At 55.2% G+C, this 27,866-nt stretch overlaps 2 protein-coding genes across 3 annotated transcripts; both read right to left on the bottom strand.

Moving 5' to 3' along the window:
• Positions 1–63: 63 nt before the first annotated feature.
• RPRD2 (regulation of nuclear pre-mRNA domain containing 2) lies at positions 64–15,018 on the bottom strand. The gene is given in 13 exon segments (XM_035346594.1): positions 64–842; positions 845–1,472; positions 1,474–3,476; positions 4,158–4,361; positions 4,644–4,919; positions 5,275–5,560; positions 6,163–6,338; positions 7,410–7,536; positions 8,139–8,191; positions 9,498–9,575; positions 10,793–10,893; positions 12,313–12,442; positions 14,681–15,018. Coding segments are annotated over 13 exon segments (4,392 nt in total). The 5' UTR covers positions 14,907–15,018; the 3' UTR covers positions 64–738.
• Positions 15,019–15,974: 956 nt separating this feature from the next.
• On the bottom strand, positions 15,975–26,812 carry PRPF3 (pre-mRNA processing factor 3). 2 transcript variants are annotated; one of them, XM_035346595.1, is made up of 15 exons: positions 26,618–26,762; positions 26,227–26,357; positions 22,983–23,129; positions 22,397–22,480; positions 22,095–22,315; positions 21,409–21,715; positions 20,537–20,703; positions 20,294–20,376; positions 19,528–19,671; positions 19,285–19,384; positions 18,669–18,782; positions 18,084–18,202; positions 17,486–17,569; positions 17,013–17,074; positions 15,975–16,679 (listed from the first exon to the last, which is right to left on the bottom strand). In XM_035346595.1, exons 1-15 carry the CDS (start codon positions 26,760–26,762, stop codon positions 16,533–16,535), a joined length of 2,055 nt encoding a protein of 684 aa, XP_035202486.1. In that variant the 3' UTR covers positions 15,975–16,532. The 2 variants fall into 2 exon arrangements, 1 of the variants encoding a protein (XP_035202486.1); XR_004756108.1 differs by lacking the exons at positions 15,975–16,679; positions 17,013–17,074; positions 17,486–17,569; positions 18,084–18,202 and adding an exon at positions 18,298–18,552 and having other exon boundaries at positions 18,612–18,782; positions 26,618–26,812.
• Positions 26,813–27,866: the final 1,054 nt, after the last annotated feature.

Here is a 27,866-nt window from a genome sequence, read left to right as displayed (position 1 = left end):
GGCTCCGTGCCCCCGGCGGCCGCTGCAGAGTTCCCCGTGTTTTATTTTCTGGGGGGGGGGGGGGGGACTGAAACCTGCGCCGGAGATGCTGGGGAGCGCGCAGGCCGGAGCCCGCTGCCTGAAAGCAGACCGAGGTCAAGGTTCCTGGGGCGATCGCCCTACGCGTGCAGCCACGGAGCGGGGGCTTGGGTTTGTTTTTTGCCAGCCAGAGAAGCAGGCGGGGGGAGGACGCCCCGCGCGCAGCCTGCAGGCGTCGGCGGAGAAGGAGACACCCCCAGGAAAGGCACAGGAAGGGTTGGTTGGTGTTTCCATCACCACAGAAAGCGCTTGGACCCTTTTATTCTTCCCTACCAGCAGCAGAGCTCCTCCTGCCCCCAAGCTTTCCTTGCGGTCTGACGCGGGCTGCGAGGGCTCGGGAGGCAAAGCAATTTGGTGATCAGCTAAAATAACATCCCAACAGCGCGCATTTCATCTTTCTTTTTTTTTTGTTTAGACTACTACTGGAAGTTTTATTACAACAGCAATACTTCTTTTCGTTAAAACATTTCTCTAGTCTCGCACCAACTGGGTGGCTTTAGGAAATAAACAACCAAAAAATACAGAACATTTAATTTAGGGAGGTGTTACGGGGCTCTTAAGGAGGGGGGGGGGGGTGGGGTGGGGGAAGAAAGAAAGAAAAAGGGAAAACCAAGTGAAAGCGCTACTCCCCTGCTCTCTACAATGTCCGAATACCTTCGCTCAAGAGATGGGTGTCTGCTTCAGTACCTGGGGGGGAAGAACGGGCGTTTTGGTGCAAAGAACGGGGATCCCCTCCCGAAAGGCGGCCGAGGCCTCTTCAGGCTGTGAAAGGGGTCTCTGTTTATGAAGGGCTCCCTGGGCCTGAAGTCTGCCCGCGGGTTCCTGACCATCATCCCGCCGCGGTTCGCACTGTCTCTGTGAGCGGGGCCGATGGGGGTGACGCTGCGGGTCGGCCCCAGCTGCTCTCTGGAGAGGGAGCCCAGACCCACGCCTTCGCGCACGCGGCCCAGGGGCGCGCCGCCGCCGCCGCCGTGGTCCCGCTGGGGCTGGGCCGTCGCCTCCCTGGGGCCCGCGTGCACGTTAAAATGCTCTTTCATCGTCCCTTGGTGAACGGTACCGTGCTCCTTGGAGAAGGCGCCGCCGCCGTGCTCCACGGCGATGGGAGGCGCGGGGAAGGGCACGCCGCCGTGCTCCCCGGCTGGCGGCGGCTGCGTGGGGAAGGGGACGCCGGCTTGCTCCCCGGGGACCGGGGGCGGCGGGGGAGTGGGGAAGGGGACCCCGGTGTGCTCCACGGAAGGAGGCGGGGGCACGCCGTGGGGCAGCGAGAGAGGAGAGGAGGTTTCTTTCGAGAAGGGGTTAGTGTGATCCACGGGCGGCATGTGCGGGGGAACCGAGTGATCCCTCGGGAAGAGGCTGCCGTGATCCTTGGGGGGAGCGGCCGGGGGCCCGGGGGGGCGGACCGACCGGATCCCTCTGGAAAGGAGTCCCGTGCTCTAGGGGAGGAGGCGCGATGGGAGGTGGCATGTGGTGGTCGAAAGCAGGGCTGAAGTTATTCGTTCGGAAATTGTTCACGCTCTCCTGAAAGGGCGGCACGTGCTCCTTGTACTGCGCCTGAAAGCCGCCCATGCCGGGCAGCTCCGAGGCGCTCGAGGGCCCGTTATCGAAGGCGCTCCCCGTGTTGCTTATCTCGAACCACCCTGACCTGCTCGCCTCTCGCCCGTGCCCTCTGCTTCCTTTCCCCAGAACTCGGATGGACTCGACGGTTTGGATGGGCTCTCCGGACATGCCCCTGCTCGAGGCGTTGTGGTAGCCCAGCGTTTCGATGGGGGCTCCTTTCTCCTCGGTGCTGTCGGGCAGGTCCAAGCAGGACGACGACACCCTCGTCTCGATGCGGTAGTGCTCCTCTTGCTGCTGCTGCTCGCCTTTGGGCGCTCCGGCCTGGCCGTGGCTGGACAAGCCAACGCCTTCGGTGGAGCCACTTTTAGAAATCTGGCTAAAATGCTTCTCCTCGGAGGGCTTACGGGACGCGTTCTTGAGCATGTTCTTGAACTCCATCGTCGACGTGGCGGAAATGGAAGATCCCAACGACTTGTCGACGCCCGTCGTGGGTGCTCTGCCCGCGGGGCTTTGGGAGGAGAAAAGCGACCGGTGGGGAATGGAGTGGGGGGAATCCGGGTATTGCTTCTGCGAGAGGCCAGAGTGCACCACGGATTTTGGTAAGTTGTTGTGATTGGAGTCTGGGGCGAAAAAAACATCGTTCTTGCTGGGCGAAGGGGAACCATCCGAGGTGGAGTCGTTTCCCCGCAGGCCGTAGCTCCCGTACATCCCTGGAGATGTCGACAGCGGGTCGCAGCTCTCGCTCTGATCGAGAATAGACCTCATGGACTGAGGAAACGACGACTTGACGCTAAAATCCTGCGATCTTTGACCGTAACTGGACAGGACCGGCTGGTACTCCGCAGCTTCGGACAATTTACTTGATTTCAAAATGGACTTTGCGGGCTTTTTCTCCAGGTTTAACATGGCAGACGGGGGGGGCCCGGAGTAGTCAAAGTCACGGTAATCTTCATCTTCTTGAAAAGACGTGTCTGGGTAAAACTTCTCCTGCGAGGAGTCCATTAAAGAGGAGGGGATTTCCATGCTATCCGCAGGCTGCTTGTACATGCCGGCCGGAGAATCTCTGCCGAGGCCGAAGGGCCGGTAGGTGTGTACAGAATTGGAAAGTTCCTGGGGATAGCCGTCGTCCCGGCTCTGAAGAGGCGACCTCGTGCTGCTGGGAGTAGAGGAACCAGGGCTCATGATTTTTGACAGCAAGGAGATGGTGTCGACGTTGCTCGACGTTGGCTTATCCATCATCTCGTCCTGGGTGGGCGTCCCACTTCGCTCATCGCGCACCGGCGTCCCGTCCACATTGTCCATGGAAGTGCTGGTAGGACCACGCTGAAAGTCAGACGAGTGACTTTCCGTTGCGATGTTGGACCCTAAGCTGCTTAAAATTGGAATATTCAAGTTCAGACCACTGAAGCCAGGATTTCCCTTCAGGAAATTGTGTATCTTCATCTCCAGGCTGGGAGAGGGGGGTTCCGATTCCAGCTTCGCCTTTGAAATTTCAGAGGATTGACTCATGGGGGTGTCTGTCGGTAAAAGGGAGGAAGGACTGGGAGGGTGGGAACTGGAGAATCCCAGGGAATTGCTCGGCGGCTTAAAACTAGAGCTTGAAATCCCCGCGGTGTGCCCAATGGGAGCCTTCGTAACTGAAGTCGAGGAAACCTCAGCGGTTGACGAATTTGGAGAGTAACCAAAAGTTTTGGATATAAAGGACTGAGTGTTGGAAGGAATACTCCTTGCCTTCACGCAAGGTACGGTTGTGTTGGCTGGTGATGCCGAAGTGCTCTGTGACGCGGTTTCGCTCGACTGAATGGTATTTCCAGCAACACTCTGAAGTAAGGATGACAAACCTGGAAAAAAGAACGCCGCGTTCAGATACTCGGGTAAGAGGCAAGAGAACTTGAACCTCTGTCAAGGGAAAAAGACTCCTGCATTTAAATTACAGTTGCTCCTTAAAGCTACTTCATGTTTTAGCCAGGAAAACGGCTGGATTTTGCTGCATTTAGTATTCACGTCAGTACCCACAGAGGTACAGACTTTGGCCAGAGGCTCAGATTGGCCTATAAATTTAAGTTACGCCACACGTCTGAGTAAGTTCAGTAATAACTCATCCTGGCTTCGTAGCCAAGTATAAAAGGCGCACACGCCGCACTGCTGACCGGAGCTGCAGAAGCACGACGAGCGCCTCGGAGAAGTTTTCTGCTCTAACCGCTAGAAAAGCTCTCCCAGAAGCACAAAGAAACCACAATGACCTCATTTGCTCTCCCATCACATTCACCGTTCTTCCATGAAGCGCTCCGGGAAAAATGCCCAAAGTTCACGTCAGAAACGTGAAGATGTACAGGAAGGTAATAAAACACTGCTCCGCAACACTTACGTTACCCGAGAAGGTCATCTACGTTTGCCAAAACTGTAACCCGCTCCGATTAAGCTTTTCTCCCTTCACTTTCGCTGTCGGGGCGCGCAGCAGCACGTGTCAGCGCTGCCGTCACACGCACCGTTAGGCATTCACTCAAAATCCACTCCAGTACCTTGCAGCGCTGGCGCAGTCTGAGTCTGGGTTTTGGAGAGGGCAGACAGGATGCTTTCGGGAGTTATTTCCACCTTGGAGAGAATATTTGCTAACGGGTTTGAAGGAGCAGACGGAGTCCCCAGGCCGGGAGTCTTCAGGCCACTGGTAAGAGCTGTTGGGCTCGTCGGGGTTCCTGGAGAAGGTCTTGACGCAGGGCTGACACCTAGGATGGAAGCACACACCGCTCACCTATGTTGATTCGTTACCAGGAGCTTTTTTGGCTCAGGTTTCCCCCAGATACAACGGCAGCAGAGTTCCAGCGAGCGTGAGCAAGGAGAGGCTCACGAAGCCGAGAGTCGTGTGTCAGAGAGACCGAGCCAATCTTTAAGTAATAACTCATTCACGTTTATTTTGCGACAACTTAGCTTGAAAAGATTACAAAGGAAAACTCCGCTAGGAGCTCTTCGAAAGCAAACACCTGCGCCAGGACCGCTTCAGCACTCACCTGTGTTTTTCATTACAGAAGTTAAACTGCTAAGAATGGAGCTGATCTTTGCCAGGTCAACGTTAGCGAGGTTAGGCAACGCGAGCGCCGGCGACGGAGGGACGGGCGCCGCGCTCACCACCTTGGGAGCCGGAGGAGTCGGAGGAGTCTGGGCGGGAGTTGTCACCGTCGCTGAGGTTGTGCTGACGGCAGCGGTGGACGGCGCCGCTTTAGGGGCGCTTTCGGTCTTCGCAGGTGCTGGAGGGGGAGCAGCCTGCTTCTCCTTCCTCTCTTCCACTGCAGCAGGGGGAGAACAAGCCCAGAATTACCTCTCCGTCCTTTAGGGGTTATTTAGGGTATGAGACTTTTCAATGTGATCGTCATTTAACACCAGGCAGGGAATTTGAGTCTGAGTTCCTTCGGTTATCTAAAAATCATTCGGGTGAGCGGTTTGGGAGAGGGGAACCATCACAGTCAGCTCCTAACTTCCCTGCCGGGGTTTGAGGACTGGTGCAGGACTCGCAACTCAAGTGCGCCATCCGCAGCCCGGCGAGGGTTTTGCACGTGCTCTACATCCAAAAGGGGTTTGCAAAGGGTATTTGGGGCAGATACAAGTCCCACACAATCCCGCTGCTGCTCACGCAGAACATACCGATAATTTTAGATGCGTCGTCCTCCACGTCAGAGAGTTCCATGTCCTCCACATCCCGATTATCCGTCACAGGCTCCGGAGACGCCGTCTTGCGGTTTCCAACTGCTGGAGAACGTGAGCTGTCCTCCTCCCCCATTCCCTGAAAGGGGGACTCGGAGCCCGTTGGAGATGGGGCGTCCATGCTCGGGGAAGGGACGGGAGACTCCTCGGGATCAGGAAGCGTTGCTTTCAGCTGATCCAGCTTTTTCTTCAGATTGCTCACTCTGTTAGCAAATGTTTTGTAAGCCTGTGAAGGAACAAACATTGAACTGAGGCTTTTACAGGAAGACAACGTGCCTCAATTACTTCTCTAACAAAAGCAGAGCACGTCCTTCGGAAACCATCTCAATTTCCAATTATCCGTACCCTACGCTGAGAACCTTGCGGAAAGATCTCCGCTTCGACTTGCGGAGCAAGGAACACGTAAGAAGGGGAAGATAAAAGCTGTTTCCAGTGACTTAAAACAATTTCCATCCAAAACAATTTCTAAGGAATCAGCTACAGGTTTTGTTGTTCTTTTTTTTGGGGGGGAGGGTTGGTTGTTCTGTTTCTACAATGCCGTACCGAATTCTCTGTTCATCTAGTTCTCATACTGACCACACCTAGCGTGGTTTCCCAAATTTAGGATTTGTTAGACTAAGAGCAATTATCTCCCCTTTTAAAAAGGCGGAGGCGCTGAAATGGCAGCAACATGCAAGGTTCTGCAAACGCAGCCTCTGACCCAGGAATTTTGTAGCGTCTCCTTCTCACAGGCAGAGAGAGGACGCGTTTTGCAGCCTCCACCATGCCCAGCAAAACACGGGCAAACGCCAGTCCACGTGAAGGAGCCTGAGGAAAAATCACACTTACATTCGCGACGACTTTGACTTCCTTGTACTGCGCTTCATAAAATATACCAGCGTTCTCCAGGGCTTCGGTTAGCGAGGGGCCGTTCTTCACTTGCTTGTCCAAGCCGTTTACAAACTCTTCGAGCTTTGAACTTGCTTCTTCAAACTCCTTGGAGAACTTCTTTCCTCCTGTTTTGTCTGGAAGGAGATGAACATCGCGCAGATAAGCTGTTGTCCACCAAACGAGGCATCAGCTCTCAGAAACGTCCCCTGGACAGCAGCGATTGGGGAGCTGAGACACGAGACCCCGCGCACCGCGCCACCGTCTGCTCCCCAAACTGCTCCGCTCATCGTCAGCGGCGACAAAGCCCTGCCCTGTGCACGCAAAGCGCAGCGGCGAGCGGCTTTCACGCCCCACGCCGAACAGGCTGCGCGTGGGGCGGTACCGCGGCATCGAAACCACTGCAGTATCCTGTGAAGTGCCACACATCGTCCCTCCGGTGCGCGGGGAGGTCGACTGCATGAGAGACGGGCTGTCGTCCATCAACGAAAGGCACTGCCAGAGGCCGAGCTGCAAGCAGCCTTTGTTGTTTTTCAACTCGTTTGTGGTTAATGATAAATAAAGACGGAAGTGTAAATTTTTACTCCTTCCATTAACCAGCGAGCCCCCTTTTGTTGGGGAAGAGGCAAAAATCTGGAGGTCTGTCGTTCCTTTATTATCACAAATCGTTGATAAACCTGACGTGTTACCACGTCATCGGGGTTCACAGCACCTACAACTGCCAACGATTTTCAAAGCCTGCAGTCACGGAGCACAGCTGGGGCTGGCGGCAGCTCGACAACGAAATGTTCTGCTCCCGTGACTTACCAGCGCTCTGTGCAGTTACTTCCCATGCACACGGCTTGCTATCAGGCTCACAGTTGGCATTCTCACACCGCAGCAACGAACGTCTTACCTTAAAACACTGAATCTGAAATTCTTTCGGGCGTACTGAATGCAGAACGCGTGCTGTAACAGCGTAAGAAGGCGAGTTCTAATGGGACGAAGCAAAGCTCCGTCACTTCTGCCTTCTTCGGGCTCTGTACCAGCTCGTTTCTACATTCGGGCCCAAATTCAGTATTTTAGGCACCTGTTCAGTGATTCTGAACTGCACAAAGTCCAATTTCTGGTTTAAGGCTCAGCAGAAAGTACCAGCTCCAACATCTCGGAGCATGTATCCGTGCCTCCTTCAGCGAGGCCAGTTTTCGTACATGAGACTCTAGATTTACCTTTTAAGCATTTAAGTGTTTCAGTGCTGCACACATCCACTCTCATGGTGGAAAGCTGCTTCTCTTTCAGTTCTATCTGGTCTTCCGAGCGCTTGTACAGCAGCAATTCATCAATGAGAGACTGGGGCTGAAAAGAATCAAACAAGGAAAGCATCCTCATCACGTCCCGCCGAACAGAACCCCCCGCTTCGCAAAGCGAACGTCGCAGATCAACGAACGATGCTTCAATTAATTTAATTCCCGAGTTAAAGCTACTGCAGAAATAGATAGGGGAACCTCTGGATTTTGAACCTGAAGTCCCAGAGATCAGCTGACAGAGGTTTAGGCAGGGCTGGCAACTCTGCAAGTCTCCTGGCTTAGCCGTGACGATGAAGAATAGGGACAGGACTTTTTTTTTTTGCAATCATTGCGTTCACCAGCCAGCAGGCATTTCAGCAACGCATCTCGCTCCTTCAGGGGGAGCGTTTGAGAAGAATTTATCGCCACCAACTCCTCCGCCACCCCCCCAGGCTGCACTTTTCACTGCTACTAACGGCGCACAGAACGGGTCGCAGCCCTAACGAGCCTCGCAAGTGACATGCCGAGCAGCCAGCATCACCAAGAACCAACAGGACACTGGATACCAGAGCTTCTGATCAAGCTTACGCCGCCGGTGGACGTAAGCCACGCAAAAGTGACAGCCCAAGGACAGAGGTTAGCGCGACAGAACATTTCCCCTTGCAGACTTACTCTGAATTCGGCAACAATCTTGGACTTCAAAGCAGCTTTGGGGTTGGTGGATGCTGTTGGAAGAAAGGAAGAGGATAAAGAAACCGAGGAACGACAGGTTGATGCCAATCACAAGTCACAACGGGCCGCCCTGATCAAAAGCGTTTCAACGAAACTCAACAAGGGCCTCGCAGGCTGCTGGTATTCACCGCAGCTCTCCCTCCACACGGACGTCCCTCAGCGCTCTGGCTTTCCGTTAGCTAAACCGGACACGGTGACGTGCAGCCAGATCGTGGTGGTGGCCAACGCATCGGGCTAGCACTTTACGCTTTTATGCGCTACCCAAGGTTACTGCGCGGACCTTTTTCAGCTCTGCTGTTGGGAAGACAAGGCCCTGCAAAGGTTGACCTAAGAGTTTTTATCAGATGACAGCTGGTGCCTCTCTACAAGGTTAATTTTATTTCCTAAATGCCAGACTTAGAGCTACCACACAGCTCGTTATTTCCTTCGGATGTGGTCTCTCTTTCCTACTTACTGGGCCTAACCAAGCCCTCAACCTTAAAAAAAAACCCAGTCCTCCACCCCCAGTCTGACACCTCCCTAACGGGACGGATGGAATCCCGTCATCAGGAAATGCTAAATCCACTTGTTTCTGGACAAAAAGAGGAGAAACGTGTGATGTGAAGTGAAACGCTACGTCCTTCATCCGTGCTGAAGGCACTCGGGTTGGGGAAAGCAGCTTGTGATGTTAGCCAAGTAACAGAAGCTTCCAAGCTCCTTTGTTAACCTTCTGCTCTCAGCACCGGTACCGGCAGGCGCGTGCTGCATCTTAGCCCTACCGCTCCATCATCTTGCATTCAAGGCTTTAGTGTACAGGGAGGTTAGTGTATTAAAAAAAAAATATATGCATTTCCAGCTAGACTGCACTCCTGGGAATGTTGGATGGCAAAGTTCTTTATCTGCACTGACAGCTTCCAGGTTGCTTTAATTCTATCATCTAGTTTGCTGCTGAAGATGTGTTCCTGAACATGCAGGTCCTGTCCACCATGCCTTCCTGCTGCCAAAGCGCAGGGTTCTGTCTGTCTTCTCTCCATCTCTGCATAGTCTAACGCCAGTTTCCAAGAGGTTTCACCCGATCTTTCCTCTACTCTCTGCTCTCAAGACTTTATTTTCCATACTTCATTCCTTTAACAAGTGGTTCTCTAGCAACAACTCCTCGGCACTTTACATATTAGTCTGTAAGGAGCTTTACAAGCCTGGAAGGCGCATGCTGGCTCGTATTTTAGTCCAGGTACTCTGCCCGTTTAGGGCTGGCCTTTCTTCTGTTCCTCAAGAAGGCAATTTTTATATTAGTTCAGAGAGTTCACATTGTTTCCTTACTTTGAGATTTCTTCCACGGCTTATTCGGTTGTTTGTTCAGAGTTTCTTTCAGCTGCTTCTGAGTTTTGAAAGTGGTACCTGGAAAACATTTCATTTTTTGCAGTCTGGCATTATGGGATTCCTTTACGAATCTGGTTTTTGGTGCCACATGGTTGAATGGTAAAAAGAGTGAACAGAAATTTGTTTTAAAATACCTAGACCAACTTCCTTCGGTGAGCTGCTGGATGCCCAAGAGAACCTAAGTTTACTCAGGGATACAGCAACCTGCGGGGTGGTCTTCCATTTTTAAATCAAGTTTCTGTTTGCCCTTGCGCTAAGACAGTTCAAAAAAAAAAAAAATCACAGCAATGACCAAAAGAAAAACACGACGCATCTGAAACCAAAACTAAACCGCCTTTTTAACCGCTCTTAGGAAACGAGCATTCGACAGACAAGCAATGCAAGTTGAAAAAAAACGGACGTAATACCTAGTTGGAAAACGATGGGAAATACATCGAAAGCTAGAGAAGCTCCGGGTTTCCTGACACGTGCATGAACTTCCCACCTCAACATGCAATGCTCGGCTAGAGGCTCTCCGCGTGCCAAAATCGGAGCCCCTGGATGCCGAATCTCTCTGCAACCACCACAACTGGCCCTTCGAAACCACAGGCAAGGATTTCCTGCGGCTCCTTTGGCTCTTACTGATGTAAGCAAATAAAGCACGAGCGTGGTCTAATTTCCTTCGAGGGGAGTCTCTGAGTGCTGGCTAACTGCAGGTTTGAACTGCCTACACGCGCTTCCAAGTCAGCATTAGCGATTTCAGCGTGTTTCGGTAAGTACTCGAGGACCAGCAGGCTGCCTCAGCCTCCAGCCTGCTTCCTACAGGACAAATATTAGCAGTGAAAGCAACTCGTTACTGAAACGGAGCAGAAAGGAACAAAGCCGCCTTCGTTTTCACCCCTCCATCACAACCCAGGCTCAGCTCAGGCGTCAGAGCCAGACACGGCCTCCCCCGGGGCACAACGCTCGGGGCTTCTGAGGCCGCTTCACGTCCGGACGGATTTTGCTCCCAGCTGGAACAACGCCAGCTGCCCTGAAAGGATTCAGGGCTGGCTTTAGGAAGGGACAAGAAGCACGGAGCGGACAAACTCGGGGCCCCTCGCACCTCCCTGCCTTCACCTTTTGCTCCGTGCGAGCGTAGAAAGAGCGCGCACGCACGACAAAGGGACTTCACTCCGGTGGCAGAAACGGTCTCCGACCTCACCAACCTCGTGATGCGATGGGAAGTTCAGAGCCACGAAGGGCAAATGACTTACTCAGAGCTTCTTTCAGCGCCAAAATGGTTTCCTCGGGGTAGACGTTTCTGTCCTCCCAGATCTTGAAGATTCTTTCTATAGATTTGGAAACTGACGGATCCCTGAAAGAGAAGAGCGGATTGGTTTTCCTTGCCCTTTCCCCCCCCCCCCCCCCCCCCCCATTTCTCCCGATTCTAAAACGCGTGAAGGAATTCTGGGTTAAAATCAAAGCTTTCCAAGGCCCTTCGGAGCAGGAAGTTGCCTGTCCAGCTGAAGACGTGCTGCCGCGAGGTGTCCCAGGGAAACCACAGCGGCAGCCTGCTCCGAGTCAGACACAAGCACGCCGGTATTGCAGCGGATCAGGGCCACAGAAATGCCTTTTGGGGTGAAACCAGGCGGTTTCAGAGCACTAAGAGCAGCAGTAAGGCTCCCCTAAGGCCTTTCTTCAGGGGAGAAAGAATCTGTTACTCTCCCAAAGCAGCTTTCTGTACGGATGCTCTGGAAAAACTCAGGGGCGGGAGGCAGGATGGGTTTCTTCCCGGGGCAGAGCTGCTGCTCCAGCCAGAAGCTGCTGGGCAAGAGATTATCAGCGGGGACTCCCTCCAGAAGACGAGCTCGCCCACTGCTCTCTGCTCACGCAGCCTTTCTGCGCCCAGCAAAATCAGCTCAGGGAGTTAAGCAACATCATCTGGAGGCCCCTTCAAAGAGCAAGGGCTGTTTGACAACCGAGCCGTCCCGTCCAGGGCCTGTTCCGAGGGAAAAAGGGGCAATAAACCAGCTGCGCACGGCCGCCCTCCTCCAGGAGGTTCTCCCGGAGTCCGGGTGAGGACGCGGAGCCAAGCAAGTGGCTCGTCAGCTACCAGGGGCGCCGCGAGGAACCGGCGCGCAAGCCCAGAGCCTGCGAGGATCCCGAAGCAGCTGCCCTGGAGGAGCTGAGCGGGGAATTACGAGCTGTAAGCGGGGAGAGGACGGGAAGGCCGGCTGCTTGGAGCCCCCGAGGGGCTCACGGGAGAGAGAAAAGCCTTCGGCAACCAGGGGCGGCCAAATCACGGCCCCGCGATACGCGGACGCAGCGAGTTCGCCGACGTTTCTCCCACGTCCTCGTTTCTAACCCAAAATTTGGGCTGGAGACTGGCTTCAGGAACCCGCAGGCACAGATATTTGAGAACCTGATGGTGAACGAGATCCCCCCCCGGCGCCAAAAGGCGGCCGCGCGCCCTCCTCGCAGAGCCCCGGGACGGGCACGGCTCTCGGCGTCGCAGCGCCGGGCCTCGCACCACGGCCCCGGAGCGTTTTGAGCGCGCCGAGCGAAAGCGGGACAGGCGTCCGCAAGCACGACCACGTGAGCCAACGCCTTGAAAACGAGGGGGTTTCAAAGGCTGCGTTCGGGAACCCGACGGGGGGAAAAAAAAACCCTTGACACGTCGCTGAGGTTTCCAGAGTTGGAGATGTTGAAGGAACAGAGGAAAAAAAAAACCAAACCCACATTTTTTGGGGACGGGGGGATGGGGGGGGGGGGCTTCCAGCGCGCCGTTACTTACTTCACTAACGAAGCCGCTTCGGGGAGCACTTCTGCAAAGGTATCGCGGAACACGATGGGGTTTTTTCTCTTGCAGTTCTGTATCACATCATTGGCCAGGTAAAAAAGGTTCAGGCGATGAGGAAAGGCGGCTAAAGGCAAAAAAAAAAAAAACAAACAAACAGCAACGTTCGGGATCGTCACCAGGCAGGGCAGCCGCGTGCACGGCGCTTTTAAGGTAATTGAGGTGCCTGCTTTTAGTTCTGCGGCAAGCCCAAACTAACGGGAGAAACCCGGAGCTGGAGGGGACAGCTCCCAGCCCCCTCACTTCCACGTCTCCCCAAAGATAAATGTCGTTCCCAGTCACGTCGGGCCCCCGTCCTGACTCGGGCACAGCAAGAACACAGGAAAAAAACACAAAAACCCCACAATTTCCGTGACATCCCCTAAGGCAGAGGAAGGCAGCACCAGAAGGAGCGGCAGCAGCCAGCGCTAGGGGGTCAAACGCTGGAGCGTGGGGCTCGTACGGCCCCCGAAGCTCTGGAACTGCACGATTTTCTAAGAACCAGCACGTTTAACCCCAGGCGCGCTCCTGACCGCTTCGTTTCCCCCCTTCCTTCCCCTCGTTTTCTGCCCCTCTTCGTCCTGCCCTCCGTTTTCCTACCGAAGATCCCCCGGGAGGAAGAATCCAGCCCCGAGCCCGGCCCAGCAGCGCGGGCTGGCGGCCGCCGCCACGGAAAAGCCGCACGAAGGAACCGAAAAGCCTCGGGGGTGCCAACCCCTGGGGGGACCTGAGCAGCTCAAGCACGGCCAGGGCTGCACGAGGGCAGCCTTGAAGTCGCCGGGAAGAAAAGAAAACGAAGCCAAAAATGATAATAAGAGAGACAAGCCCACGTCGGTCCCGACGGGTCGGGAGGGAGCCGACAGCTCGGCGGCGACCGGGAGCTGGCAGAGCAGGAGCAGAGCGTCAGCCTCCAAAAGAGAGCAATTAAACGACTTTTGATGAACCTGGGAACAAGCTAAAGGCTAATAAAGGAGTCCAAGGGAGGGGAAGGGGCAGCGTCAGGAGCATGGGGTTGAAAAAGGGGCTTTGGAAGCTGTGCAGAAGCACGGCGCTGGGTGTAGGAAGACGAACGCCGCGGCCGTGGGGTCTGGGGAAGGGTCTCAACGCCACGAGTGAGCGGGACGGGAGCTCCGGAGAAGAAAAATGAGCAGGGAAAGCGCAGAAAGCAAAGGCCCAGGCCAAGCAAAAGCCTGTCCTGAGACACAGGCAGGAAATTCAGGGCCGGGTCGCGCTGAGCCTGACCCACGGCGAGATGCTCAGGGCTCCCAGGACCAGGAGCCACAACGCTCGTGGCGGCAGGAGGAGGAGAAGCCGCTCCGCACGTCCCCAGGCACGGAGCGGGAGCTGGGGGTTGTTGAGCTGCGCTCAGCCCTCGTCTCCATCACCTCCACGTCCCTACAAAGCTCGCCTCGGCTCCCACAACACCGCACCAAACATTCACGCAGCGGCGAGGCGGGGAACTCAGCCTTATTTAGGCTCGGGAAAACATTTCCCTCCCCCGGGTCAGCGCCGTGCCTGCTGCTGGCGGTCGCCAGAGGGGAGCTTTGACCCCCCCCCCCCCCCCCCCATAGCGCTTTTCTTTCTGATTTATGCCCCCGGCAGCCTGCTCGTCCCGGGGACCAGGACACGGTGACGGTGCCTCGACCCCCGAGCCGAACGCATCGCTCAAAACAACGCACCGGAACAACCGAAGCGAGCGCGGGCAGGATTTGGGAGGCCCGGGGTACCGCCGGCCAGGTACAACGCCACTTTCTGGTTGTATTTTTTTTAAAGAAGAGCACAAAGACGCGATTCTAAGCAGAAAGCTCACCCAGGAGCTACGCCACGGCAGATTTTTTCTGGGTAACCGTGCCTCAGCGAACGCCTGACCGCAGCTCGCTCCCTGAATTAGGGTGGAAACCTGGGGCACGACCCCACGGCCCCCGATCCCCTCCTTGCCCCGGCTGGAAGCAGCCGAGCCCCGCAGCAGGCCCCGGACTTCGGCAAAGCGGCGACAGCGTCGGGCTGCCCCCTGCCCAGGGGCACCTGCACGGCCCGAGCAGGCCACGGGACAAGCGGCTGGGGCTGGAACACGGGGATGGGGGCCCCCGATCTGCGTCGGTGTTCACGCAGGGGCCCTGCTGATTTAGGGACCCCCATCAACACGGGACCCCCCCCCAAGGACACGAGCCCCCAGCCCGCAGCGCGGGCCCCTTACCCCCCCCGCTCCCCCCCCCCCCCATCCCCTCGGGGCCCCCCAAACCTTTTTTTTTTTTAGGGTGAGCAAAGAGGGAGGGGAGGTGGAGGGGGGGGGAAGGGGCGTCCCCCGCCCCCGGGCCGCACTCACAGCGCCGCAGCCACTTCATCCAGTGGTAGACGATGGTGCTGTGGTGCCGCTTGTTCTCCAGGCACCAGGAGGAGAGGCCCTGGATGGACTCCATGGTGTTGGTCACCGCCTGCAGCTTTCTGTCGAGGGAGGCCTCCAAGGCGGCGGCCGACGACGACGACGAGGAGGCGGCCGAGGAAGAGGAGGAGGAAGACGACGAGGCCCTGCCGCCGCCGCCCGCCGCCATCTTCCTGCCCTCCTCGCCCAGGCGGGGCCTCGGCCGCTCGGCGGAGCCTCAACGGCCGCTGCCCGCCGTGAGGGGGGGGGGGGGGGGGGGGCCCCCCCCCCCCTTTTCCCCCCCCAGGCCCCGGAGGGGGGGGGATGGGGGGGGTGAGGGGGGAGCAAAAACGCCGCCGGGGCCCGCACCGACGCGGCGGGGAGAGGCTGCGGGTAACGAAGCCGCCTTCAACGAAGGGGTTTCGGCGGCCGGAGGGGGCCCGGCCTCAGCCTCCCGCAGCCCCCCCCGGCCGCGGATGCGGTGAGGAGGCGGCCGGAGCCGGTTACTCGGCGGCGGCCCCCCCCCGAACGCAGCGCCCGCCCCCCCGCCGCCATTTTGTGCCAGGCTCCCTCACACGGCGGCCCCCCCCCCCCTCCCCGAACCGCGGCTCCGTCCCCCCTTCACGCGCTGCGCATGCGCTCTGCGCACCCCCGCCCGCCCGCCCGCCTCCTACGCGGGGCTCCCGGCCTGCCCCGCGCCACAAAATGGCCGCCGCCGGCGGGGCGGGAGGGGGGGGGGGGGGGGGCGGCACTGAGGGAAGCCGGACCGGGGGGGGATATGAACCGGACCGGGAAACGGAGCCTTACTGGGGAGCTTAACCCCTCCCGGGAAGCCAAGCCTTATCTATCGGGGAGCAGTGCCGTAACGGGGAGCCTTAACGGGGAGCCGACTGTACCGGGAAGCCGACTGTACCGGGAAGCCGACTGTACCGGGAAGCCTCACCGGGACGCTTTACCGGGGAGCTTTATTAGGAGGCTTTGCCTTACCGGGGAGCCGTGCCTTACCGGTGGAGCTTTACCGGAGAGCTTTATTAGGAAACCGTGCCTTACCGAGAAGCCTTGCCTTACCGGGAGCTTTACCGGTCTCCAGACCGCATTGCCCAGCCCCGGCCCCGGGGGCTGAATCGCCTCAGGTCCCTCACAGGGGCTCACCCGCAGCAGGGTCAGGCTTTGGTTAAAACACCAGGGCCAGAAGGTCCCGCTGCTCCCCACCCCGCTGCTCCCCGCCCTGCCCGAAATTCACAGCGACTACCACAGCTTCAGCTTTTAAAAAAAAAAAAAGTTTATTATTGAAATATAGGATGTGGGCTAAGTCCCCGTCTCCTACTCTGCTTTACAAACGCCAAGTGCTCCTTCCCCTGTGCCCTCAGACCACGGGGCTGTCCCCCGCTCACCCCTCTTCCCCGCGGGGAAACGTCTCCCCGCGGCACCACGTACCCTGCCCAGTGCCCTCAGGCCTCCCAGCCCCGTGCGGAGGCACTCATACCTCAGCCTGAGACCGTGGGCTCGTTCCCTAAGGACTAAAGACATCTTTGAAAACTGTTTCTCCCCTCTAACCCCCAAACAATTACTTTCCAGAGAAGGTAAGAGACACTAAAGCGCAGCCGGTGGCTGCTGGGTGCCACCGCCCGGCGGGTTCGCACGGCAATCTCCAAGAGCTGAATTTATCCAGGAAACGTGTAACTGATTTGTTTTAAAAAATATTTCTTTAATCGTATGCGCTGTACTGTGGAGACCGGAGGGGAGGAAGGGGTTTGTCCGAGTTCCCACGAGGTATTGTTCTCAAACAAAGAGGGGTGCCGGGGCAGCAGCACCCTCAGTCTGTGGATTCCAGCACGGACTCGCTCAGAGCCAGGTCCCAGTAGTGCTCTGCGCCGTGTTTTTTAAAGTGCTCCCGTGCCATGTTTTCAGTGGGGCACTGCTTAAATTTCATTTCGCCAAAGCTGCGATCCTTTGCTGTGCCCTGGAAGGAGAAACGGGACACTTCTCAATACGTCTTTGGGGGAAAGTAACTGAAACGACGCTCCGAACCGCTTGGGGAATAAATGTTCTCCCAGGTTAACAAGTGATAAGCTTGTTGCACAAGCACAGGTTACACTGCAGGGGAGATACTCCTAATTCCACTACAGTTAAATGCATACAGAAGGAGCCTGTAGATTTTTTTTAGTTCTGTAGATTGTCATTTGATACAAAGCTGCGGAACGATTCCATCGTTTCAGCCTCAGCTGCTCTGTTAGACGGGGTTAGCCCCCGCCCCGCTCAAATCCCCAGAGATCACATTAGAACTGCTACTCACCTCCCAAACCAGAGAGCATTTGTTGGTTTTCTTAACAGACTCCTCATCAGACTCATCATCATCTGGAAAAAGAAAAAAAACAAAGCTAATTCTAGTCGTGCAGACCCCCCACTGCTGCTACACCGGCCCCTTCCAGCCCCCTCTGCTGCGCGTTCGAATTTTCCAGCTGCCGTCCTGAGCGTCTGCCTCGTCAAAGCCCAAAACACTGACGGTTACCTGGTGCCCCTGCTCCCAGTGACCATCCACCCCCCCAGCTGGTACAACACACCAGGAACGCTCGGGAATTGCAAGATCTTCTCCACAAGTGCACACCCCGACGTTTTTCTTCCCCCTCCAGCACTGGTGTGTTTGTTACAGAGTGCTGCATTTCAGTTAAAACCGGTCTCCTTAGCAGAGATCCAGCGAAGCTTTCCCTCCCGATGGCCACGAGATGATCTCCTGCCACCCCCGTCCCCACAGCCTTCTACGCTTACCCTCTCCCTTTGTGTTTGATGTTTGCTCATCCCATTTTATTCGATGAAGCATGAGACGTTTGAATTTCTTCTGTGCTTTCGGGCCTGGGGAAAAATCAGAATCACGTTCACGTCGTCCCTTAACCTTCAGCTTTTAGGAGATCCTGAAAAGCGGCACCAACCAACGGCCCCCACAAACACAGCAGTGCCCACTGGCCGTTGGCACAGTGCTAAGCTCTTGGCCATCTCAGGGTTTCCTGCTACCAAACAGGCTCTTCAACACCTTGCAGAAACGCTTAGAACTGTGCCAACTGTGAGAAAACGCGCCGGGCTTTGAGGCCAGGCCCTCCTTGCTCTGAGCAGATGCAAGGAGCTAAATCTAAAGGGCGTTTTTCCTTCAGCATCGAATGTACCGGATTTTCTGCCCGGATTACAGCGCTCTCTGCAGTCAGTGCTAGCCCTGTTATAACGCTAATTAAGGGATTTCAAAGTGCCTCCTCACTTCCTCGTTTTTCCATAACCCTCAGTCAGCTGTTTTCACACGCAGGTATAACCGTTGCTAGAGGCAAGCTTTTGAACATCACGCTGTGACCAAAAAACCTGCCTCCCAAGTCCTCACCTCCTTCTACTACGACCACGTTGACATCTTTGTGTAGAACCACCACGCCTGTTAAGTACAGCTGCCCAGCGTTCGCCTCGATTTTGAATTTTTTTGCTGGATTGCTCAAGTTTCGGACCCTAAAAACGGGATAAAGAACAGGTTGTGGAAAAACAGAGCTGTTACCATCAGCCCAAGCACTCCCTACCCCTCCCTCAACTGGGTCCAGTGTTTCCTGCCTCCAGCTCCTCAGAGATTTCCTCAGGGCTTTCCTTACACTTCCAAATCATCTATTCTTGTTATCGGCCTGCTCAGAGGCTGCATCTATCCTTTCACATTCAAGCTTCATTTAGATCTTGAAAGCTTCCTGTTTCTGAACAGCAACGTATCACGTTAGCTCTGATACCCCAGTCAGTCAGCCTCCTCACCAGAAACTTCAATCCCGGCTGTGTCCTCTCTAGTAGCACGTTTCTGTAGGGCATTTCTCAGGATTTTATTTAGGATTTTTTTTATTTATTTTGAATTTTATTCAGAATTTTGTTTAGATTTTTTATTTAGGAAACAGACACGTGCACAAGCATCTCCCAAGAGCAGCCCGGCACTCACCTGTACACAGCTATGTGAACGCCCTGTGAAACATCTTCTTTCAGCTTTTTAATCTTCTTCGCTTTTCGTTGTTCCGCTGTTAGCTTTCTTGCGGCGTTTGCTTCTTCGTGAGCTCTGGGTACAAAGAGACACAGCGATGAGCAGAAACGCAGCCCACACCACGCCTGTTACAGCATCAAAACGGATCCTTCAAATCCTAAACAAAGATGTTCCACGGATCCCAAAACAGCTTCAATTCCCGCCCAGATTCCTGCCTTAACCTGCCTGAATGAAAAGGACACGGGCTTCTTTGATCCAGTCACCAGTCCGATTCTTCCCTGGTCACTTCCCTAAATATTCATTAGTGACAACCGGGATGCCGATCATCAGCACAGTACGAAACTCGTTTAATACAGGGCACAAAGTCACTCTTCAGTGCCAAGAATTGATCCCTCGGACCATTCTCCCTGCGCAGGGCTTTGGGGAGCTCGTTCAGGACAGCTGAAATAGGCTGCAAGAGCAACACGCCCACGTAATCCTACTGCTCTTGCTTTGTTCAGGGATTTCATTCTCTAGGAACAAATGCAGCACCACCACTAATTCCACCTAAAAAGGACAAACACAACGTGCCACCTACTTCTGTCTCTTTGCCATCTGCGCTCTGACATGAGCTTCGACTTTTGTTGGGTCCTGAACAGCTTCCGTTCCCAGCACTCGCATCAAGTTTGAAATTCTTACTGCAAGGAAGACGAGAGAGGAGCGGTGAGAGGTTCCCATCGCACCCGTTTCCCACTCGTGCTTGGCCCAGGCTGCTGGTTTCGGAGCTGAGGGCCTGTGTTAGCCCGGCTCTTGGCACGCAGCCTGCCTGCTGCAGCCTTACCTTTGGGCTCTGGTGGCGGCATCAGGCCCAGCCTGACCTTCTCTTGTAGCTCCTTCTGGGCTTCTCTCCGAGTCTGTCGCCGTAACTTCTTCTGCTCTTTCTTAGTTAAATAAACACCCAGGGTCACCGGTGTGTCGCTGTCCACTGGGAAGAGAAACAAGGCAAACATAAATCTGTCTGAAGAAGCAACATAAAACATCACCTGCACCCGTTCCTGGGGGATACGCTCGTATCATGCTCTGTTATACCCACACTTCATGGCCAAACCAGCCTGCAGCACCGCAGAGGTTGGTTGCACCGACTACCGAGCTAGGAAAACAGTTTTGCTATTCACAGATTTATACGGAACAGTAAAATTCTCCGTTGTTGTTTTATGGCCCTTCCTCAGGGCAAGGATGTCAAAACGGGCCTGCCAGAGATGAAGATCTTGCAGCCGCACCGCAACCCAGCTACCAAGGGGAAGGCTACCAAAAGGTAGGCGAGCTGCTGGAAAACTGCTCCAGGTCTTGTAAGAACTTTCCAGAAAACGAGACAGAGACTCTTCCCTCTCCATTTGGACGATTTTTACAGGATTTTCAGATTTATCTTCACGTGGCTTCTTTACTTACAGGGATAAGAGAGACACGGCTCAGCAGTATGACAACCGAGAGGTTGCGTGCTGGTTCGCCCCACCTAACACCAACTTTTTGGAGTGTTTTGTGCCCAGCTTAACAGCAAAATTGACCCAAACTGGCTAAAAATCTCAGAGGCTGCTACAGGGCAGTACCTGGTGGGTTGAGTTGCGCTGGGTGCTCCACGAGGTTTGTGATGCCGAAGTACTCCTCCCTCTTCGAGGACGTTCCGCCTTTCCTAGAGAAGAAAGAGTTGGACATCGTTGGAATTCAATAGCTCGAGCAGATTCGTCCGGCCTGATGTGCCCAAGTGCTCAAGAGACCGCCGCGTTTCCCCCCCAAACCTCCCCCGAGTTTCCTCCTGCAGCAGCACAAAGCTTGGCACGTCGCTTACTTACAAGTCAAGGCCGTTGGGGATGATGTACGAGTCCCACCACTCTATCTCTGGGATCTCCCCCTCCTTCAGCTCCTTTTTAGGGGTAATAAGAGCCAGCTTGGTGGAAGTGTGTATCCCTGTCTTTCGGGCAGCCTGAGATATCTCTGCCTGCAGCTTTTCTAGTTGAGCCTGAGGAGAAGGAGAGGAAAGTGGCACATAAAGGTCATTCAGTGTTCATTTTTAAGCACAGTATGCTTAAAAACTAATACTAATTACAGAGCAGGTGCACACAAGCTGAAGTAGACCACAGAAGAAACCACACAAAAGACGACGACGGAGTGCTTTTGCTCACAAACTTGCCAAAAAACTTATTATCAAGCCTAACAGGAGCATGGAACGATCCCAAAATAACATCTCCCTGGGTTGCACATCATCATCCCCGTGATGCACATCCCTGGGCTTTTCTGTCTAATTAAGCTCTTCTACCCATTCTCCCCAGGAACTCGGGCACTTTACCAAGATTCTTTTAAATCTGCACCCCTAAGGTGACCACTTCTGTCGGAAGAAGACTTGGCCAGAAAACCACCTATTCCCTTTGGAAATTTGCAGTCTTTTGTCAAAAACAAACAAACAAGCTCAGTAAAACACCGGATTTTGTCTTTCACCAAGCGAGGAAGGATATCTGAAAATGCTTTTTAAGCACGATCTTATGTGGACGGCTGCCTTTTCAACGAGAGTGACGCCGACAGAAAAGCTGCAGGTGGTTTTACTCAAAAGCTTCTCACTCAAGTGAACAGAGCTCCCTTTCACAACCCAGGAGAGGAGAGTCAACGCCCCTCCTAAACCAAACCCTCGTTTCTGTGCTGTCAGTTAGCATGGCAAGACCTCAAATACCTTCGTTCGCAACCTCTGGGCAATTTTCTCAAATTTGCCTTTTTCATGGAACTTAAAGGTGCGTTTCTGACGCTGGGCTGGGGTTATGGAGACCCGGGGGTCAAAGTAAGTGTTCGACTCCATGTCTTCCGAGGGCTTTTCTTTAAGCTGCTGTTTGAACTGCTCTCTCTTCACAGCTCTGATGTTTGCTTTTAGGGTTGGCATGCGGTGAGTCAATTCAATCTCTTTACCAGTTGCATCAACAGTTCGGCCTTGCTCATCCAAGATCAGTGGCGTAGGCTTTGTCTGATCCTTCAACTCCACTTTCCTGGTGGCAAGACAGAGACACCGCATTAACACGTGGTTACAGCGTTAATTGGAAGGAAGCGAGGGGCACATTTTTCTCAGCAAGCCACCAGACCAGCCTATGCTTTGTGAAAGTTTTCTGACGGGCTTCTTTGTACCGTTAGGTGTTACCGATACGGCCAGAAAGGGCTCAAATCTGGTGCACAGAAGTTGGGAGAGCGTTGCCCTGGGACGGAGCAACCTCCGTTTCGCCTCCCTAACAGATTTGTCCCTTCAGCAACCATTAAAGCACTGCTGGGAACCGATGGAGCACTGAAGAAACCTTTGGGCAGACCCTCCACCGGCATTCTGGCACCACGACCGCCGGGATTACGGAGCTCAGAAGAACAGCGGCTACTCACGGAGGCGCGATCCCCATCGCGTGCAGGTTGGCCAGCCCCACCATGTTGGCGTTGCCGATGAGTCCCGGTTTCAAAGCCAGCTGGGCCTGAATTCGGGCCTGCAGCTCGGCGGCTTTCCTCGCCTTCTCGATGGCGTCGTTCATGAACGTCGCTGCCTGGGAGGGCTGGATCGTGTTGCCGATGGGGAGACGTTCCGATTGGGATGAAGAGGAAATTTTTGGCTGTCGACAGAGAAATAAATTTTGTTACAGAGCTGGGCCGGCTCATCCAGCTCACGCCACCGCGTTACTTCCAGTAGATACCTGTGGCGTCGGAGGACTGATGAAACTCAGCTGCTTTTTCCTCTCTTCGATCTGTCGAGTGGCCGCCTCCATCATCTGTTTGATCTGTGGAAAGAAAATTGGACGGTGAATTTTCTTCCCTCTGTCAGAAGGAGAGAAGGGGTCACCAGCACCTTTTTACACCCGCTGACAGTTGCAAATGCGCGCAGACCGGCTGAGTGAGCACAGAGCTCTGTCAAACTGCTCCAACTGATGGCCTCCGGCTCTAGAAAAGAAGTCTTACGGTGCCAGCACTGCCTACAAAGACCCTTTCCCCTTCCCGTTCACTCCAGCTCGTGCAAAGAGAACATCCAAACTTTCCCCACTTGAAGACTTCGCGTTATCACGAGCCCCGTGCACAAGGGGCAGCGAGCTCTGTGAGGAGAGCACAGGCAGCAACTGCGGCAAACGAAGGACGGGCAGAAGCAACGCAACGTTTGCTTCCTCAGCTTGTGATGAGAATCAAGGTAACAAAGAAAACATTAAACTATCGGGATTCGAGATCTCCGAGATGGGCAGCGCTGGTTCTGGGGGCAGAGCTGGTGTGTAACAGCGCGGTTGGACTGACCTGGAGCTTGGTCAGCATCCCAGGGCTCTCCGACGGCGGGCCTGGAATAACCTCAGGCTCATCCTCAACCTCCTCGAACCGCGGGATGCGCCGCTTCTTGACGCCAGAAGATTCCTTGGATACCTCCGAGTCGTCGCCAAACACATCCTGAAGGAGCAAAAGGAAAGAGCAGACTGGTTAAAAGCTATGAATTCCCCCCCCAGGGGCGCTGTTTTAGGACGAGAAAGCACCAGGAGAAGTAAATCCAGCACCGAAAGGTCAGCACCGCGTCGTGCTTGAGAGTTTCCAGGGCGGCACTCACAGCCTGAGCTAACCGTGAGTCCCACGTGAAGCCTGCGCCCTGGTTCCCCACCAGAGAAGCATCGCCGATGATCCACCCGGCAGCTTAAAGCACAGGAGGCCACACGGGGATACGCCCGCGCAAAAGGCGCCGTCGCTCCCTCGGGTGGCGAAGGGAATTTTTGGCACTGGGATCCGAGGTCTCGCTCAGCTCCCCAGCGAGACGGAAGAAGCCTGCACACGAGGTAACCCGAGCGGGCCAAAACGGTGTCTGCGTCTTCAGCCAACTTCAGAGGGGTCGGTACAGGAGGCTGCCGTCCCACCACGCTGTCACCAAAGGGAGAACGCAGTCCTAGGGCAGGGCGGGACACCCGCGGCTTTTCCTCACGCTTCTAACCCACGAGACTCCAGCTCGGAGCCGGAGACGCTGCGCTCAAACCGAGCCTCTCTTCTCCCTCTTCTCGGAGGGCAAGGGGAGCGGCGGCCACGCGGACGGACTCGCGTGAAGCGGCCGTCGCACAGAACAAAAGGAAAAGCAGAGCTCTGCACCGGGGGGGGGGGGGGGGGCGGGGGAAGGGCTCCCTTCAAGCACCCTTTGCGTGCTTGCGGCCACGGATTTCTTTTTGTCAGTGCCGGTTTTGCGTACGGCAGGCTGGATTTGTCCATGCAACCGTGTTACTGTAGCGTGTGAGGGTGTTATTTGAAATGAAAATATACACACCGGTCGTAAGCGTTAGTTGAAATCCCTTCTTCACTACAATGGCTCATATTCTACAGGGACACATCCTCATCCAGACACAGGTACTTCTTGGAACACCTACAAGTTCAAGAGAAAGGACTTGCCCATAGTATAAAGTGTGTAAACCGTTACGTTTTAGTTCCTGAAACTTCCCGAGCAGTGACCTACCCCACAAGAATTAACCAAGGAGAGAGGAGGAAGACCAGAGAGAACGCTGCAGCCAGCTACCATGACGAGTAGCCCTCCGAATTAATCCGCTGCTCGATGCTACAGACCTGAGCGCACGAGAATAAATTCTGCCCTAAAACCTGCAGCGGTGGTGGGGGGCAGCCACTGCACACACGACCACGATCTGACCCCCTCACCACACCACCTCGCTTCGCACAGACGTGGATCCCGACGAAGGACCTCCAAGAAAGGCAATTCCAGAGGCAGAGGCCGACGAGCAGGCAGGGCCTGGCTCCGTTCCGGTCGCCAAGAGATGAGGACGGGGCTGCTACGCTGCTCCCCAGGCCCGCTTTCGGGTCAGTTTGGATGCCGAGAGCACCGCCACCCGTGTGAGACACCCGAGCAGATGTTTCCCTGGAGAAGCGTCGCCTTCCCCGCGCCCAGCCCCATCCCTGCGGCAGTTTTGCCAGCGTGAGATGCGCCGCCAGGCCGCTGCGCCCTCCCCTCCCTGTCCTGCGGCGCGCTGGCCAGTGCCACGAAGAAGATGAGAGACGAGAGGACGAGGCAGCTGGAAGCCAGGCGGGTCTGAATTCAAGTTCGGAAGAAACGGGGGATCCACGCGAGCCAGCAGCGCCACAGGACCGTAAGAGCCTCCCCACAAAGCTGCGGCCCGTGACCACGAGCTGCCGAGCAGCGCCGCGATGCGCGATGTTCCCGACTCTCTGCCACCTCCCCAGGAAGGAAGAGCGTTGAGGAGCACAGCTTGGAGAGAACACCCAGCCAAAATCTCACTTCCTGGCAGCCCCGTGGCAGCTAACGTGCACGTGTGCCAGGCTAATACTCAAATTCAAGAGGAACCACAGCAGGGAAATACTCGGCAGATGCTTGCTGGCGCCCTTGTTCCGACCGAGGCCGCTGCAAAAGCCTCAAGTGCTTCAAGCTCCATCGTTCGCTGGGACACCCAAACCCAGGCTGGGTTTTAAAACCCTGCTGCTCCTCGGGCTGCACCGCAACGGGCAGGATGGGACCTGATTAAACGCTGCTCCTTAACTAGCGAAGGCATCCGGAGCCCAGAGGGGGCCCTTCTCTGGCTGGGGTTAAAACCTGGGCCAGAAGGTGGAAGAAGAAGCAAGTTGCTCCAAGAAAACAGGGAGCGAAGGCGGCCGTCTCCCACCGCGCCTCGGGAGCTCCAAATCTGCGAAGGATTATCCCGGATAAGCGAGGTTAGGTGCTGACTAAACGGTTACAGAGCAACACGAGTTTGCCATAAAATAGGAAGCTCGGAAAAAGCGAAAGGAAACTTAAGTTGTGAGCAGGGAACGGCTGCTTTTAAACTCGGTTTGCAAGGGGTGAAAAAAATGCATTTCCAGAAGGTGGCGAGTGAGGCCAAGAGAACGCGGGGCTGAAAACAGCTTTGGATGCGCGAGGCTTCCACCGTCCCCGAGAAGCGTGAGGTGGGAGAAACGCCGCAGGGTTGGAAATCCCTGCCGTCACCCGCCTCGTGCTGCGGCCAAAAATCACCCTCCGTGGATTCCAGGTGGAAAAAAAGAGAAGGAGAAGCCACCAGAGGAAGATTTGCTCACTCAGGGCCGGGCAGCGTGAGCTGACGGATGGAAATACAGCGCGTCTGAGCGAGGAAGAGCAAGAGGAAGTTACCTGGAGGTGGGACGCCCTGCCCCTGGCCGCCAGCTTGCAGGGCAGCGAAGACTCAGCGCTGCCACCCGTGCCGGTAACGAGCACGAAAATCGAGAGATGAAGCCCTGATATTTAAGTCCCTGCGCTGCACAAGCCTAGCGGAGGTTGTTAAAGAAACCAAAAGCTGAGGCTTCCACCTCGGCCACCACCAAGGAGAGCGCTGCGCTCCCTCGCCAGGAGGTAAAGAGAACTGAAAGGTAAAGGCTCACACACTTCGTCACGGAGAAGGGGCTTTTCTCTTGAACTTTGAGCGGTGTAAGATGTACCTCTCTGGAAGAGGAAAGTGCGGCAGAGTACCGGTGCTGCCTCCACAGCCGCCAAACAACAGAAAAACCAACGCTCAGTAACCAGGCCTCGGCTCACCTTCAGCTCTCGCTTCCGATTCCGGTCGCTGTTGGATTTGGAGTGCCTGGAGCTTCGGCCTTCTTCCACCGCTTCAAAGAGCTTGTCCACAAACCTCAGGGTGGAGTCGTCGAGAAAAGGCTTGAGGTGGTCTGGAAAAGAAAAGGAGTTGCATAAACGGCAGAATTCCCTGACCGGGATGAGCGGGAGGACAGAGAACTCGCAGAGACTTCTGCAAAGCCGTAAAACTCTGAGTTAAAGGGGGCTTCGACCCAACTAGTGCAGCACCCCGGGCTCTGGAGGCCTCTGGGATGTGCAGATGCAGGATTCTGGTCTGTTCTCGGTCTGCCAGGGGGGGCCGAGCGCTCCTACAGCCAGCTGAGGGGTCAGGGCGGGAGCGTGGGGGACGTACCGGCCGCTTTCTTTTTGTCCATGCCCTTCCCCACGCAGTTGAGCGCTGCGGTGACCACGGTGGGCTCGGAGAAACCCAGCACTCGTTTCACCGTCTTCTCGATCCATGGCTTCAGCTCGTCCAGCTCCCTTTTGGAGAGCGCCATCGCGGCTGGCGGCCCAAGTCACTCTGCTCGCACCTGGGAAGAAGGCAGGCAAGAAAACCACGGGTTAATAATAAAAAAAGGATCATTTTACCCTTGGTTTGGTGCCTTTTCTCGTGAAAGAGAAAGCTGAGGGTTGGTGAAAGCCCCTGGAGATCGCTGTCGCTTCCTTATTTTTAACCGCTCTCGCCTCGTTAACGTCAGCTACGCCGAAGCAATAATGTTTAATTACGCAGCACTAATCTGATTTGGAACCCAAGTCTCCTTTATCTGGAAACGAGAGAAAATCTTCTTAAGGGAACGTGTTTGACCTCGGCCCAAAAGAACGGGCTCGCCCGAGCCTCGACGCTGATGTGGCTCTGTCTGAACAGAAAGGAGATAAAGCCTGAAACGCGGCCGTCGTTTCAAAGGAGAATTTAAATCCTGGCCGTTAGCTTTCCCAAAGCGCTTCTCACCGGAGAGGCTGCGAAAAAAAAAAAACAGGCAGGAAAAGTAAACCCACGGGTCTGAGACAGCAACGAGGGGGCCAGGCTTTCCCTGGGGAGCTCGGAAGTCCCTGGGAAGACTGGGAAACCTAAACGTAGGTATAAATGTGTCAGGATGTACAGGTGCCCCCAAACGTGTAATATAGCTGGGTATTTACACATGGCTGCCCCCTAAATGCCCGCATATTTGTGTATTTATGGATGGGTGCCCCCTACATGCTCACATCCGCCTGTATTTAGGCGTGGACGCCCCCTAAACGCGTGCATATAAACGTGTCTTTACGTGTGGGTGCCCCCTAAGCGCCCATATACGGGGGTATTTATATACAGGTGCCCCCTAAACGCCCCTATATGTGGGGAATAACTTGGGGTTGCCCCCTAAATGTACATATACGCGTGTATTTACACACGGGTGCCCCCTACACCCCCTTATCTGCGGGTATTTACATACGGGTGCCCCCTAAACAATCTTACCTGTGGGTATTTACCTAGGGGTGCCTTCTAAATGTATATACACATGTGTATTTATATACGGGTGCCCCCTAAACGCCCATATATGTGGGTATTTATATACGGGTGCCCCCTAAAAGCCCCCATATGTGGGTATTTATATACAGGTGCC

This window comes from Oxyura jamaicensis, chromosome 25 (genome assembly GCF_011077185.1).
Source record: "Oxyura jamaicensis isolate SHBP4307 breed ruddy duck chromosome 25, BPBGC_Ojam_1.0, whole genome shotgun sequence".
Classification (NCBI taxonomy): domain Eukaryota; kingdom Metazoa; phylum Chordata; class Aves; order Anseriformes; family Anatidae; genus Oxyura; species Oxyura jamaicensis.
Note: the sequence above shows the minus strand (reverse complement) of the source record. Positions and strands in the feature narration are given on the sequence as shown.